Genomic DNA, 15,712 nt, shown 5'->3' with positions numbered 1-15,712 from the left:
CAACCACTGAGGTCAGACTCACCGGTCGGTAATTTCCCAGGCTATCTCTGTTCCCTTTCTTGAAAATAGGAACTACATCCGTAATCTTCCGGAACCTCTCCCATCTCCATTGACGACGCAAAGATCATCGCCAGGGGCTCTGCAATCACTTCCCTTGCCTCCCACAGTATCCTGGGGTACATCCCATCTGGTCCCGGTGACTTATCTATCTTGATAGAATTCAAAAGTTCTAACACATCCTCCTCCTTAATAGCCACATACTCAATCTTTTCCATCTGCTGCAAAACCGTAGCAAAATCTCCCAGATCAGTTTCCACTGTGAATACTGAGGCAAAGTACTCATTAAGCACCTCTGCCATTTCCTCTGGTTCCACACAGACCTTTCCCCCTTCACCTTTTATAGGCCCTATCCCTTCTCTTCTCATCCTTTTACTTTTCACATATTTATAGAAGGCCTTGGGATTCTCCTTAATCTTACCCGCCAAGGCTTTCTCATGACCCCTTCTGGCTCTCCTAATTTCCCTTTTAAGCTCCCTTCTACAATCCTTATACTCCTCAAGATCCTTAACATTGCCTAGTTCCCTGAATCTTTTGTACACCTTTCTTTTCCTCCTTACTAGGTTCACCACAGCTTTCGTGCACCACGGTTCCCGTGACCTACCAAAACCCCCTTGTCTCATCAGAACGTTGTCATGCAGAGCTCCAGACAAACATTCCTTGAACATCTGCCACCTTCCTTCGGTACTTTTCCCTAAGAACGCCTCCTTCCAGTTTATTTGTCCAAGTAACTTCCTGACTTCTTCGTATTTCCCCCTACTCCAGACAAACACCTTCCTAGCCTGCCTGATCCTATCTCGTTCCAATGCAATTGTGAAGGAGATAGAATTATGATCACCATTCCCAAGATGCTCTCCTACCGAGAGATCCATCACCTGTCCTGGTTCATTCACCAGTACCAGGTCAAGTACAGCCTCTCCCCTCGTAGGCTTATCCACGTACTGTGTCAGGAAACCTTCCTGAACACACCTAACAAACTCCTCCCCATCCAAACCCCTTACCCTAGGGATATTCCAGTCGATGTTTGGGAAATTGAAGTCTCCCATCACGACAACTCTGTTATTACTACATCTCTCTAGAATCTGTTTCCCTATCTGCACCTCAACTTCCCTGTCAGTATTGGGCGGCCTATAGAATACACCCAGCAAAGTTTTCGACCCTTTGCTGTTCCTAACTTCCACCCACAGAGACTCAGTCCCTCCACGGCATCCTCCTTCTCTGCAGCCATGACACTGTCCCTGACCAACAGTGCCACTCCACCACCTCTTCTGCCACCCTCCCTGTCCTTCCTGAAGCATCTGAATCCTGGCACCTGAAGTACCCAGTCCTGTCCCTGAGACATCCAAGTCTCCGTAATGGCCACCACATCACATTCCCAAGCAGCAATCCACGCCCTAAGCTCATCTACCTTATTCACTACACTCCTGGCGTTAAAATATATACACTTCAGCCCCTCAGTCTGGGCATTTCCCTTCTCCACCCCCTGTCTAACCTCCCTCTCATACTGCCTGCAGTCCTCTCCTACCTAGGAGCTAACCTCCTCCGTCCCAGTCTCCCCATCACAATTCCCTCCCCCCATCCTTTCTAGTTTGAAGTCCCCCCCGGTAGCCTTAGCCAGTCTTCCCACCAAGATATTAGTCCCCCTGGGATTTAAGTGCCACCCGTCTTTACTGTACAGGTCACACCTGCCCCTAAAGAGGTCCCAATGATCTAGGAACCAAAATCCCTGCCCTCTGCACCAGTCCCTCAGCCACGCATTCAGCCTCCACCTCATTCCATTCCTGCCCTCATTCTCCCGTGGCACAGGCAGCAATCCTGAGATTACTACCTTTGCTTTTCTCTTCCTCAGCTGCCTACCCAGTTCCCTATAGTCCCTTTTTACGACTGCCCCCCTCTTCTTGCCTACGTCAGTAGTACCTATATGCACTACAACCTCTGGTTCCTCACCCTCCCCCTTCAGGATGTCTGGGACATGCCCAGAGACATCCCGGATCCCAGCTCCAGGGAGACAAACCACCATCCGCGACTCACGTCTACGTCCACAAAAACGCCTGTCCGCCCCCCCTCACTGTGGAGTCCCCTATTAGCACTACCTTTCGGCTCTCTTTTTTAATTTTTTGACTTACTGGCTCAGCTCCAGAGACCTGGCCACCGCTTCCTCCCTCAGATGAGCTGTACCCCCCCAGTAGTACTCAAGCCGGAGTACTTATTTTGAAGGGGGACATCCACCGGCGTACTCTCCATCACCCGAGGTTTCCCCTTCCTAATAGTTACCCAAGTGCCTTCTTCCCGTTGCCCTGGTGTGACTACTTGCTGATAGCTCCTATCTATAACCTCCTCACTCTCTCGAATGAGCCGAAGGTCCTCGAGCTGCATTTGCAGCTCCTTAACCTGGTTCCATAGGGTCTGCAGCTCCACACACCGAGCACAGGTGTGGATGTCTGGTAGACCAGGAGCTTCCAAGACCTCCCACATGTTGCACTGGCAACAACATACTGGCCTCACACCCATACTTGCCCCTTTTAGTAACCCAGAGGAAAAAGCAAAAAAAAACTTATAACTTACCTTGCCTCACCCTTATCTCTTTGGCCCTGTGAGCCAAAGCCCTTACAGCACACTCAAAAACAGAAGCAGTCTTACCTGCTCTCAGTCAGAGCCCCCCCCCTCTCTCTCTCTCTCTCTCTCTCTCTCTTTTGCATCATATTCTGTGTGACATGGGATCAAACTATGGGAAAAGTATCCTGAAATGCTGCTTTTTACTCCCAAAGTGCCATCTCTTTCTCGCCCTATCTTTTCTTCCCTTGCCACCCTTACACACTGCTACTGCTTTCAACTTATCCTCTGCTCCACTTGCCTATCACATCAGAAAAAAGATATTTTCAGTAGTTTTTGTTTGCTAGTATGCTCTCCCATCCATCCCGGCTTTTGCACTCTTCTCTCAGGCTCTCCAGTTTCTATCCTCAACTTTCCTCTCTTTAAATTGTATTTGACTTGCATTGTACACAATGGACAAAATTTCTTGACCACGTGAAATATTCCCAATCATAGCCGGATAAGAATTTGTGGATTCACTTGACGAAAGGACCTAGTCCTCGTCTTGACAAATACATGAATAGGGTGGGAATAGAGGAATATGGTCCCTGGAAGGATAGAGGGTTTTAGATCAGACAGGCAGCATGGTCGGTGCAGGCTTGGAGGGCTCCAATGGGCCTGTTCCTGCGCTGTTATTTTCTTTATTCTTAGATGGCAAACTTAGTATTAGTACATGTGGAAAAGGGGCTAGAGAAGGCCATAGGACCCTTTGAGTTTTCTCCTGCATTCAATGAGATCATAGCTGAACCTCAACCACCTGCTTCCAATTTCCTGCCCAATTCCCGAGCCTTTGATTTCTTTAGTTTCCCAAAATCTGCCAGTTTCACTCTTGAATATACTCAACATCTGAATATCACTTGCTTTCTGGGGTGGAGAATTTCTAAAGGTTCATAACCTTCTGAATGAAGAAATTTCTTATGGCCCTTAGGGGCTGACTCTTCATCCTGATACTATGACTGTCTAGCTGGAGGAAACAGCCTTTCAACATCTATTTTGTCAAGCCTTCTCGGGAGAAGCGGGGATGAGGATATTGAATTTGATGATCTTCAGATTAAAATGAATGGTGAAGCTGGCTTGAAGGGCCCAATGGCCGCCTCCTGCTTCTATTTTCTATGTTGTAGGTTTTAATGAAATCACCTCATTCTTCTCAGCTTCAGAAAATAGATCCAATCTACTCCATTTTCAATCAAATTATGGTTTAGATCCATTTCAGCACTTATTGCCTATCCCTCATCGACTTTGGAAAGAGGTGGTGGACGTACTTAAAACTGCTGCTGTTCTTCTGGTATTTTGATATTTCTTTATAATCCATGGTCAGGAGCTCGTTTCGCTTTATTAGATTGTTGCAATCCTATAGCAAGTCGTCAATAAATCTGTCTTTTGGCAACTTCCTAAATGAAAGATTAGACCCGGAGTTCAAATGGTGTCACCTTACTTTAAAATCTTGAGGCTAAGTTCTTTTCACAAGGTCGACTGGAAGGTAGTTCTGTTTATGCAGAAGTTTGCTTTGTGCTTAGTCTAATTGATTATTCTTTTATGGTTGAAGAGAAAGCTTGATAGTATAACGCAACATAAAAAATGTTGTGTTGGTGTTTTTGTAGTGGCCGTGATAACCTAGTAACCTATGACTGGCACCTGAGAGATGTATGAAAGCTGATGTTTATCATTTAAGAAAAAAATGACTGATTCATTGTTTCCCTCTCAGTGACTCTTCATGCCTTCCCTCTGAAGTGACAGTGTAAGCTATTCAGATTGCACCAAGTTAAAAGTCTAGCCCTCCTGAAAGCAGTAAAGGATGGCCAATAAATATGGCCTTGCAAATCTTGCTTTGAACAAAAGCATTTTGTCCATTCTCTCTTAGCTCATTGTTGAATGGGTATGTTGGAAAATTGTGTAACATATCACAATTGATATTTTTCTCCTGTACAATCGTGTGAAGTTTTGTGATAAATATTGACATTCGTCTCAATTAATTCTGAGCTAAATTTAAATATGTTTCTTTAAATTGTAGGTTGAGAAATATTCGCTATGCATTCAACACTATCCTGGTTGTCCTGATTTGGAGAATTTTCATCGCAAGATCGCAGATGGCACGAAACATCTGGTACTTTGTCGTCAGTTTGTGCTTCAAGTTCTTGTCCTATTTCAGGGCATCTAGTACCATGAGATACTGACAGAACCATAAGCATTCAGTCACCTATGCATTATAGATAGCTGTACTGGACATTGATAAACCTTGTGTTAATGTTTGTACTAAAAGAAAATACCTGTATCTTGTTATATTTTGTCATGTATGTAATTTGTTGAAGCTACTTTATGATAATTTGGGTCGGCTATCTAGCTCCATTAACAGTACAGAAATGCACTGAAGTACAGTGAAAAAAAAGTCAGTTTCAGGGTTTAAAATAAGTTTTAACACTGAAGAAAGAATGATGTGGGGAAAACAAGTTTTTTTTTCCATTGAATTACTGTGTTCAAATTTCTGTAAGTCATCTCTGCCTCCTCATGGGAAGTTGGTGAAACATGCCCTGTTGCAAGTAGAGTTTGTCATAAATGCTAATTTACTCAATGCATGTTCAGTTTGGCTTTATCAATTTACCTTTTTGTTAATGAGATAGGACATTCAGCTTCAGCTTCAACGATACAACAAAAAGCAACCTCCCAACCACTCATGTTAAGGTTGCAATTTGCCTTTATATATTTACCCGCTTGACTGACTAGATTTACTGCTGAACTTTCCCCCATCCCACCTCAGCTGCCTTTAGGTAGCGATTGTACTATTTGCTGTAGCTGAATTGAGCATTTAGCAACAATCAGTAAACACGGTGTGTTCCTGCCTTGAAACTCTGCAGTCAGCTTGGGAGGGGTGCAGTTAACTGGAGAGTATCAGAGGTAACTTTAGTTCATACTCTCTGCAGTAGTTCCCTGCGGGACACCCCAGTACTGTTCTGAAAAACTAGGACAGTGTTTAAATTCCAGGAGCTTTAACTGAATGTCTTTGAGTGCAAAAAGTAAAATAGTTGTTGTTGGGAGGAGGGGGGAGCAGGCGGGCGACATGAATGGGAAAACAAACCCTGTTGGTGTGTAACTGTTGCCCATTTCACACCATGGCCCAAGACCAATTTCACCCTGCAACCCCACCTGAACCTTTTTCCAAACGATATCTAACTTAGAGTGTTGGGTCTATTGGAAGATCCAAGCTATCTACTGCCTGTAAACATTCCTGAAAGATAAATGGGATTGGTGAATCAGCATAGTAGTGCTCCCCGCAGATGTGTATAAAATAGTTGGATTTTGATAAAGTTCTAGGAAAATGAATTTAATGGTTTTTTTTGCCTTGACCGAGGGAAAGGGGAAAAGGCCTTTTTTGGGGTATCGGAATGTGTCTGACTTCCCTATACTTAAGATATAGTGAAGATTTTCTAAATGAAAGTCTAGAGAATGTCAGTTGGCCTCTCCGATTTACTGCCATTTTCCATTTGATTGTTCCAATTGGGATGCTGGCATTGTTGTTTTTGGTGTACAAGTTGAAATGAGTAAAGTGTATTGTTTTTGGAATTATGTTACAGGTTCCCTCTTTAAAACTTGAGCTGTGAATATTTTCTCTCGTTTTCGTGGCCTCAACGTAATCTTACTATCTCACTAATAAGTCAAGTAATTAATTATACTGGTGGGTACTGTTTAGCCTCTGCACAATTGAACTAAGGTGCAGACATATCTCAAACCTTTCTGTGATTATAAACAATGTGCTTATTATTGGTGTGATCGCAGCTCTTAACCTGAGATATTGACCATTTGACTTTACTAATTAATAACTGTTGGTACTGGTGCCTAGTTGAATGAAATATAGCATTGAGCTTGTCTTTATAATGAAAAATCAAGATCTGTTTCAAATCAACAGCATAGAGAGAACAAAAGGTTAAATGAAGCCAAGACCCAAGCCACCAGCCTTTAATTCACAGCAGTGTGTACTCACATTTACGCAATCTCATCATTCTTGTAGTTTTTTTTAAAAAAGAGACACTCCTAATTTCACGCCATAGGTATGCTTAATGATGTAAGCCCCCTTAATTCGCCACAAAATTATTCCTCTTCCTTTGCTTATGAAGCATGAGATGAATGCAATGAGTAGTTTGGCGGCTGAACTACAATGATGCACTGTAGCAAAAATGTTCATTGGTTACTCAGCGTCCTCTGCCTTGAGTGAGGAAGGAATAGCTGGACACCAAACTTGTGTATAAGAAATCTATGTGAAATGCTCCAGTCTTCAGAATGTCGTTTGCCTTCTGCAGCAAAAGCTTTGCCCTATTTTCCACCTCCACATCTCTTCCCCCACCACCTCCCAACTCTCTAAATTTGGGTAGCAGTTTCTGTCTCAAGGAAGACCTGCTAAATTTATTATGGGGAAGTGTCTATCACTTCATGTTAGCAACTAAGATTCAAGCCTTCCTTTGCATGGCTGCAAGAAAAAAAAAGGACACTTTGTGAACAGCGAGCGTCCTTTTTGTTAACCATGCTGGTATATCTTGCCTCTTAAAAGGCAGATAATCTGCAGGGGGAACTTTGTTAAAGACTCTTTTGCCTGGACACCATGTGAGAAAGTGGTTAACAAGGCTGCCCATCTGAAATGATCAGCACTTAAACACAACTTAAAGAAAATTTGTAATGTTGTACGGGGAAGGGAGCTGGTGTGTGAAAATGGCACAGACTTTTGCTGTGTTCTTTAAAAAAAACTTGTAAAAATAGTACTTCAATGTGCATTGTATGGCTGGCTGCCTTAAACAATAATGACACTTTTTTTTAGTGAATGTTTCTACAGAGGACAATAGATGACATTTGTAATCAAAATAGTTATTTATTGGTTATCAGCTGGTGTACCAGTAAGGTTCAATCTGTATTGGAATTAATTTTAGGAAAATGATTTTCTGTACACTCAGTGAAACTTTTTTCATTCTGAAAGCAATGTTAAAAATGCTATACTGCAATGGCAGCATTCATATTTTTTACAGTGTTTGTATGAAAAATGGACAAGCGTCAGTGTCACAGTTTGCAGTACAACTACAGTGATTTGTGGATGGAAAATTAAATGGGTGCCTTTGAGAACCAAAAGCAAACTGGAGTTTTTATTTAAGTAAAATTGGAGATGTTTTTACTCCACGCCAGACACACCCACTCCTTTTCCCCAAAAGTATTTAAAACTGCACTATGAGAAGATTCTAGCTACATGGACCGTTGTATGCTTCATGTTGGTACCGTTTCGTTGGAGCAGAATTTCATCCTTATCTGAAATAGAATAATATTTCTTATAAATTTAGAGGTTTAACTGGAGATTTCAGTAGATGGGCTAGACAGTCAAATTAGCTAATTAAGTTATTTTCATCTCATTGCTTTTCTTTAAAATGGTTCTGGATTAACTAGGCCTAACTGTACAATTTGCTTTGGATCTCTGAGCATGTGAAAAATCTACTGCTAAGTAAATCTTATACAATATTCATTTTTAAGCTTTTTTGCCATCCCATTTTCTGGAGCAATTTACTAAGAGTGAGTGTATGCAACAGACAGTGGGAAGAATTGGCATGCATGAATTGGGTAGACTGATTAACTTTCCTTCCACAGTCCAAAGATATGCAGATTTAGGTTGCTTGGCCGTGCTAAATTGCCCCTTGGTGTCCAAAGATATGTAAGATATGTAAGATAGGTGGATTAGTGGGATAAATGTATGGGATTGCGGGGATAGAGCAAGGGTGAGCCTGGATGCTCTGTCAGCGAGTTGGTGCAGACTTGATGGGCAGAATGGCCTCCTGCACTGTAGAGATTCTATGATATCCTGAACATATGATTATATGCACCGGTTGCTACTTTCATGGAACTGCAAAATATTGGAGATTGTTCCCCTTACCTTTGCACATGTTCTCTGGGTTTGCATTGGCAGCAAAGAAGATTAATAATGAACCCGCAGATATCGTGTAATAGCCCTAAAGAGAGTAACGTAAGAATTTTTAGGAACAAATGAAGACTATTAAATGCAATCATGTCTTAACACCATGTGAGAAAGTCATTAAAAACACTGCCTGTCTGAAACAGCCAAGCAAGCCACTCAGTTCAAAGGCAGCTAGGGCTGGGCACTCAATTCCAGCAACACCCACATCCCATGAATAAAAAGTGTTGAAAGATGGGTCAAATGGCTTCCTTCTGTGTTGTGTTATCTATGATTCAATGTATCTACTCTCCCACGAGTCAGAAGATTGTGGGAGAGTAGTGCCAATCCAGAGATTAAGCATATAATCTACATTGACGCTCATTTTGTGTGGTACTGAGAGAATATTGCACTGCCTGAAGTAATGGTCATCAGTCTGTTTAGGTGATGGCAAAGGTACTATGCTGCTACATTAAGAGGAGCACTGGAGATGCTTACATGCCATGGATATCCAGTGTATAGAAGGCAGCTTAGGGACTAGGAATTGTGTTTAACAAATATGAACAGGCATGTCCCAAATCCGAATCCTCTATCACAATGAACGGAAAGGACAGCGGATCTCTGAGTCACACACTGTCTTTAATGTAGATTGTCATTCCTGGAACTCCCCATCAAACGGCACTATGGGAGCACCTTTATCAGATGGATGGCAGTGGTTCTAGAAGCAGCCCATCATCATCTTTTCAAGGGCAACTAGGGATTGCAACAAATGCTGGCCAGTTGCTGACCATATTCAGGAATGAAGTTGATGGAACTTTGGACACTAAGTGGCTAAAGGGATGCAGTATGTAGATATTGAGAGAATGGAGTTGAGTTAGGAATTTGATAATGATTTTACTGAATTGTTTACTGAAATGTTGCTGTATGGTCTACTCCTTGTAAACCATCCCCTATTAGCATCCCAATAATTTGTGTGTGAGTGTGATTGTGCAAACCTTGTTACATAGTTACAACACAAAGGGGTTTTTAAAAAAAACTGGTCACGCATAACAGTGAAATTTTGCTGTTGCTGCTATTTCCCATATTCTTATGTGAGGAAAGCAGAGTGGATGAGAATATTAAACTTTAATCATGGGAGAGTGACTTGAGGTAATGTAGTTATTTCCACTGGAGCAGTGAAGGCTCCAGTGAAGTTAAGATTTAGGGTGGCATGCAATTTAAGGGAAAGTCTATACAGACTTGAAAAGGAAAAAGATGCAATGCTTTGAGATAGGAACTGGCATGGGGTGACTGGATTGCTGTAGGAAAAGATCATTGCATATATTGGCAACTAAAGCCATCAGAGAGGTTGCTAAAAGGTATGTAAGTGATGTTGGTTGATGGATAAATAGAAGGCAGGGCGGCAGGATAATTGCAGGGCAGGTAGGAGTCGTGGTTTGAGGTCTCAGCATTGCACAGGAGGAGTGTCAATGTAGACTATGCTCAAATTTCTGCAGTGGGACCTGTAGAGCTGCAGCTGACTCATATACTAGAGTCATTGTAAACCATCCCCTATTAGGGACACTGATACAATGGGTGCTTTTATCAGACCCATCTTTTTGTATACAAAATACTTTATATCTACCTGCAGTAGAAAAGATTCCACCGATTATGCCACAAAGGCGAATCAGAAACTGGCTGATGGGCATTCCTTCTTCAGATATCAGGATCTTAAGAGAGCTGATATCATATTTCAGCAGAATGCCTGGTATTTCATACTTCTTTTTCATCCCTGTTAGTTTTTTCTCCTGCAATGGGACACAGTAATTGCTCTTTTATCATTTTGTATGATTGGATAAATTGTTATACAATACAGCGTTTCATGTAAACAGCACAACAGTTGCTCCAATGAGCTTGTGCGTGGTGAGGGGTGTGAGGAGGAAACACCAGGTATATAAGGCTAACTTGGTAACAGAAAGCAATTAGAGTGAGTTTATATTATATTTATAGTCCAGAATCATAGTATATTCCATTTGCAAGAAGCATTACAGTGACTTGCCAAGGCTCCTGCGACAGCTCTTTTCTAGCTGGGACCTCTCACATCCATGGGCACGTGATCACCTCCAAGCCATGTATTTTGCTGACTGGGAAACATAACACTATTTCTTCACTGTCGCTGTGTCAAAAGGCTGGTATTCTCTGCTAACAGCACTGTACCACCATGGTGAATGCAGTGGTTCAAGGAGGCAAATCACTGCCATCTTCTCAAGGGCAATGAGGGATGGTCATAAATGTTGGCCTTGCCAGTGACATCCACATCACGTGAATGAATAAAACCTAAGAATGAGAATGATGAGATGCATAAAGTGTCATATCCCCTCCATAGCCAAGACTGCTAACTTCTATCTCCACAACATTGCCTGACTCTGACCCTCAACTCATCTGGGGCTGAAACTTTCATGCATGTTCCCACTGGACTTGTCAACTTCAGTGCTCTCCTAGATGACCTCCCAGCTTCCACCTTGCTTAAATTATATAGAAAATTTCACACCTCATATCCTAGTTTGCATCAAGCATATTCAAACACTTTTTTAATTCATTCATGGGATGTGGAAGTCACTGGCTGGGCCATTTTGGGCACCGAAGAGTCAACCACATTGCTGTGGGTCTGAAGTGACATGTAGACCAGACCAGTAATGATGACAGATTTCCTTCCTTAAAGGACATTAGTGAATGAGATAGATTTTTACGACAATTGTCAATGGTTTTATGGTCATCTTTCAAATTTTAATTCCAGACTTTTTTCATTGAATTCAAATTTCACCATCTAAGGTAGTGGGATTTGAACCCCAGAACATTATATTGTGTTTCTGGATTTATAGTCTAGCAATAATGTCACTGCCTCCCCTGAAATTATGAATTAGGGGCAGCAGTAGGCCATTCAGCCCTTCGATCCTGTTCTGCCATTCAATGAGGCCAAGGCTGATCTGATTGTAATCTCAACTCCCTCCTCCCATCTACCCCCAATAACCTTTCACCCCCTTGCTTCTCAATAATCTATTTCTGATTATAAAACATTCAAAGATTCTGCCTCCACTGCCTTTTGAGTAAGAGAGTTCTAAACAACATTGAGAGAAAAAATTCTCATCTATGTCTTAAATAGACAAATCCTTTTATTTTTCAAACAGTGGAACCTAATAATGGATTCCTCCAAAAGAGGAAACATCCTCTCTGATCCCATCCTCAAAAGACCCCTCAGGATCTTATATGTTTCATTACAGTTGCCTCTTACTCATCTAAACTCCAGCAAGATACCAACTTTGCCTGTCCAACATTTCCTCATAATGTTCACTCCTATCCCTCTGCTGTTGGCTACTTGTTTGGCAATGTTTCAGTTATAATATCTTCATTATTGCTTTCAAGTCCTTCCACGGCCTCACTTTGTTTCTTCTGTAACATTCTCCACCCAACAAGCTCATAGGGTCTCTGCAGTTATTATAGCGTCTTCCACAAACTCAATTTTCATTGTTCCACCATAGCCTCTGAAATTCCTACCCTGAATCTGTACCCCTCTCTACTTCTTTCTACTATTAAGATGCTCCTTAAAGCCTATTGCTTGTACCAGAGTTTTGGGTTATCTAACCTGCTATCTCTGCCTGTTGGCGCTATTTATTTTTAATGCTCTGTGAAATGGCTTGCACATTTTATGTTAAGGATGCCATATAAATGCAATTTGTTGTATTTCTGAGATAAAGGGACCCAGCATTGGGAAGAAAGAAGGAGCTGTCTGAGAACCAATTTTTTGCACTTGCTGCTGACTTGCCTAAACCCCTCCCCTGCAACCACCACCCTGCTAAGCCCTCTTGCCTGTGGCCTGGGTCCTGAGTCTCTAGCAGTTGTTGATCCAGGAGCAGCCATCACCTTCCTGGTAGTGCTGTTGTTCAAAAGATCTAAAATCATAGAATTCCTACAGTCCATAAGGAGGCAATTTGGTCCAGTGAATCTGCACTGACCACAATCCCACGCTGACATTATCCCCAAAACCCTACGTATTTCCCTGACACTAAGGGGTAATTAAACATGGTCAATCAACCTAAACAGCACATCTTTGGACTGTGGGAGGAAACCAGAGAATCCGGAGGAAACCCACAGATGTGGAGAGAATGTGCAAACTTCACACAGAGTGTGACCCGAGGTTGGAATTGAACCCAAGTCCCTGGCGCACTGAGACAGCAGTGCTAACCACTGTGCCACTGTGCATCCTCTCCCTCCACTGGTCAATCAGAGGTGGGATCCTCTCCCCAAAGTCATGATCCTAGGAAAAGGTTTACCTTCTACACTGTAGCGATTCTATCCCTGACTGCTATGCGTTATCAGCAGTTCTTCCCAGAAACTAATGAAGCAAGAGTCTTGCTGGCTCTTGAGCTGGTGGCTGAGCCCCCTGTCGCTGGTATAAAATTCCGTCCCACATTTTGAAAATACTAAATGTCCTCAGGTCATAAAAGGCATTATGTAAATGCACATCTGTCTTTGTGTAATCATCTTAAGTATTTGGATTATATCATTCCCTTAATCTTCTATACTCAAGCTACCTGATCTTCTGCTTCCTGTAAATTGTGCAAGAGGTACAAGGCGCTGGGCAAAGTCAAGATAGTAAAAGACAGGGAAATAATGGGGATGATTCTCCACTAGTTCAGGTACATATTGTGTTATGCTCGGAAATTGGCGTGAGAGGGGCCATTATGCAATATGAGCTGGGAGAACCCCCTTTGAGATTCTCTCTTCCCTGGCATTGCTCCAGCACCAATCCCTGACATGAAGGTCTGGCCTGAAAGGGGGATGTTTAAAGGTGGGGTTGGCATCAGATGGGGGGCCTGAAAGTGGGGGAGTCTGAAGCATAAGATGGGGGAGGTTCATAGTGAGGTTTCACACACTTGGAGGTGGCCATTGATAGTGGCAATTTTGGGGGGGCTGATGCCAGTTTGTTGTGAGTGCGGGGGTTCTTTGCCAGTGAACATGTAGGGGGGATGGTATGTAGGATTGTCTATAAATCAGAATGTTCCTTAAAGATGGTACCTCGATCTCCAAGAAGCTGGCCTTGCTGGCGTCTTTAGATCTTGTACATCTCTTTGCCAGGTGGAATCTCCCCAAGCTCCAAAAGTCAACTAAGTATGGGTGGATTGCACTGACCCATTGGTGGGAATCTCCCCAGACTTTCTGCCAGGGACAATATTTAGGAATCTTTTGGGAGAATTGTGCCCACTATGTAAAGCAATGAAAAGATATTACTGTGCACATGAAGGTAAATTTTTAAAAAAGGACACCAAAAAGGCAGGTAACAATAACAGAGATCCAATAATTTTCTTCCATCATGGCTCAGTAGGGAGCCTGAGAACCAGAAGGTAATCGGTGAGGTTCCCGTACCAGTGACCTCAGCACACACTCAGCTGTACTGAGGGAGGGCTCCACTATTGAAGGTGCTGTCCTCCAACACTGCAGGTACTCTGTAACGCAGCAACCAATTTGCACACGGCAAACTCCCGTAAGTCGCCAATATGATGATTGGGGTTATCAGGTAACCACTACTTGTGGTGTAAATTGAGGCATAAATACTGGCCCAGGCACCAGGAAAGCTTCCCTGCTCTTCTTCAGACCTTGTACAAAATTTGGAGATGATACTAAAATTGGTGGGAAAGCAGGCAGTGAAGAGGAGATAAGGATTTTTCGGATGGAAATAGATAGGCTACGAGAATGGGCCAAAATTTGGCAGATGGAGTTTAATGTGGCCGAAAAAATCGAAGGGCAAGTTGTTATCTAAATGGAAAGCAGATTCAAAATGCATCCGGGCAGAGGGATCTGTGTGTCCTTGTTCATGAATCACAGAAAGGTGCAGCATGTAATAAAAAAGGCAAATAGAATGTTAGCTTTTACTGCAGAAGGACTGGAGTATAAAAGTAGAGAAGTGTTGTTGCAATTGTATAGGGTGTTGGTGAGACCACGTCTGGACTATTGTGTCCAGCTTTGGTCTCCTTATTTGGGGAAGGATGTGGTGGCATTGGAGGCAGTTCAGAGGAGGTTCACCACATTGAAAGGGTTGATGTATGAGGAGAGATTAAACATTTTGGGCTTATGCTCGCTGGTATTTAGAAGGATGAGAGGGCATCTGATCGAGCTATATAAAAAGTACTAAAAGAAATTGATGGAGTAAGCGTGGTCCAAATGTTTCCCCTTATGGGGCAATCTAGAACAGCAGGTCACGTTTTCTTTAAATTACAAAAAACTTCTACAAATGAACCCTAGTGCTTTACACTTTGCATGGCTTTGTTAACCCACATTCTTAGATTTAATGATTTGTGGATCTGTACCCCTAGATCCCTTGATGCCTCTTTCCCATTTAGAACATTGTGATTTAACAATCCATAAAAATAAATCATACAGTCAGGCATGAAATCAATTTTCATTTACTTTCTGTTAAAAGGACTGTCAGTATTTGTTCCCTTGATATCAATTGCGAGTGCATCTGTGCTTTTAATTAATATTTTATTTGAAAAGCCAAAGCATAGCCAGGGATGGTTTGCTGCTTAAGAACATAGTTAGGTTTTATATCATCAAGAACATTGTAGAGTGGTTAAGGCAATGAAATATGGCAAAGTCGTATTTTTTAATACTTCTTTGTTAAATCTGGGACAGTAAATAATGCAAAAGAATTACAAAGACCGTAGGATTGAGGAAATGTTATGCATGGTTGGATATAGGAACTATAGTGCCTTTGCAGCATCCAAAATGCTCCCTGAACCAGGAAGTGAGTAGAATACTGGATAGATGCAGTGTATAATCAAGGGATGTACACCAACACAGAAGCACAGAAACAGACCATTTGGCCCAACTGATCCATGCTCCACCTGAACCTCCTCCCACCTTTCTTCATTATTCTGGGAACTTGCTCAATGATAGTCTCATAGATCCATGGATGTGCATCTCTTGTGATTAATGGAGCAAACTCAGCACACCCTGGAGACCAGTTCCCAACAGAAATTAAAAATGGTGCATAGAATGATACATGGCGATAGCAGGAAACAAAGCAGAAGCCTCAAAATGACTGACACTAAACTATAGTGAAGAAACATGATATTCTCCTGGCCAATCCTCATAGAATCCCTACAGTGC

The 15,712-nt window shown here is 42.4% G+C and overlaps 2 protein-coding genes across 5 annotated transcripts in view; one reads left to right on the top strand and one right to left on the bottom strand.

The window, feature by feature from the left end:
• The window catches only part of far1 (fatty acyl CoA reductase 1), a 108,261-nt gene extending 100,487 nt beyond the window's left edge, over positions 1-7,774 (top strand). For 3 of the 4 annotated variants that reach the window (XM_080190040.1, XM_080190037.1, XM_080190038.1), the window contains exon 12: positions 4,661-7,771. In XM_080190040.1, coding sequence (XP_080046166.1) covers positions 4,661-4,823 — 163 coding nt within the window. In that variant the 3' untranslated portion in view covers positions 4,824-7,771. Of the gene's footprint in view, positions 1-4,660 lie in introns of all 4 variants that reach the window. The other variant, XM_080190039.1, reaches the window with a different exon arrangement.
• Positions 5,110-15,712, bottom strand: part of LOC145343753 (endoplasmic reticulum-Golgi intermediate compartment protein 2-like) — a 49,946-nt gene continuing 39,343 nt past the window's right edge. The window contains exons 11-13 of the mRNA XM_080190041.1: positions 10,191-10,353; positions 8,549-8,624; positions 5,110-7,932 (exon numbers count right to left, since the gene is read on the bottom strand). Coding sequence (XP_080046167.1) covers positions 7,929-7,932; positions 8,549-8,624; positions 10,191-10,353 — 243 coding nt within the window. The 3' untranslated portion in view covers positions 5,110-7,928. The remainder of the gene's footprint in view (positions 7,933-8,548; positions 8,625-10,190; positions 10,354-15,712) is intronic.

Source organism: Carcharhinus amblyrhynchos, chromosome 6 (assembly GCF_965287045.1).
Source record: "Carcharhinus amblyrhynchos chromosome 6, sCarAmb.v2.hapA, whole genome shotgun sequence".
NCBI classification, from domain to species: Eukaryota; Metazoa; Chordata; class Chondrichthyes; order Carcharhiniformes; family Carcharhinidae; genus Carcharhinus; species Carcharhinus amblyrhynchos.
Note: the sequence above shows the minus strand (reverse complement) of the source record. Positions and strands in the feature narration are given on the sequence as shown.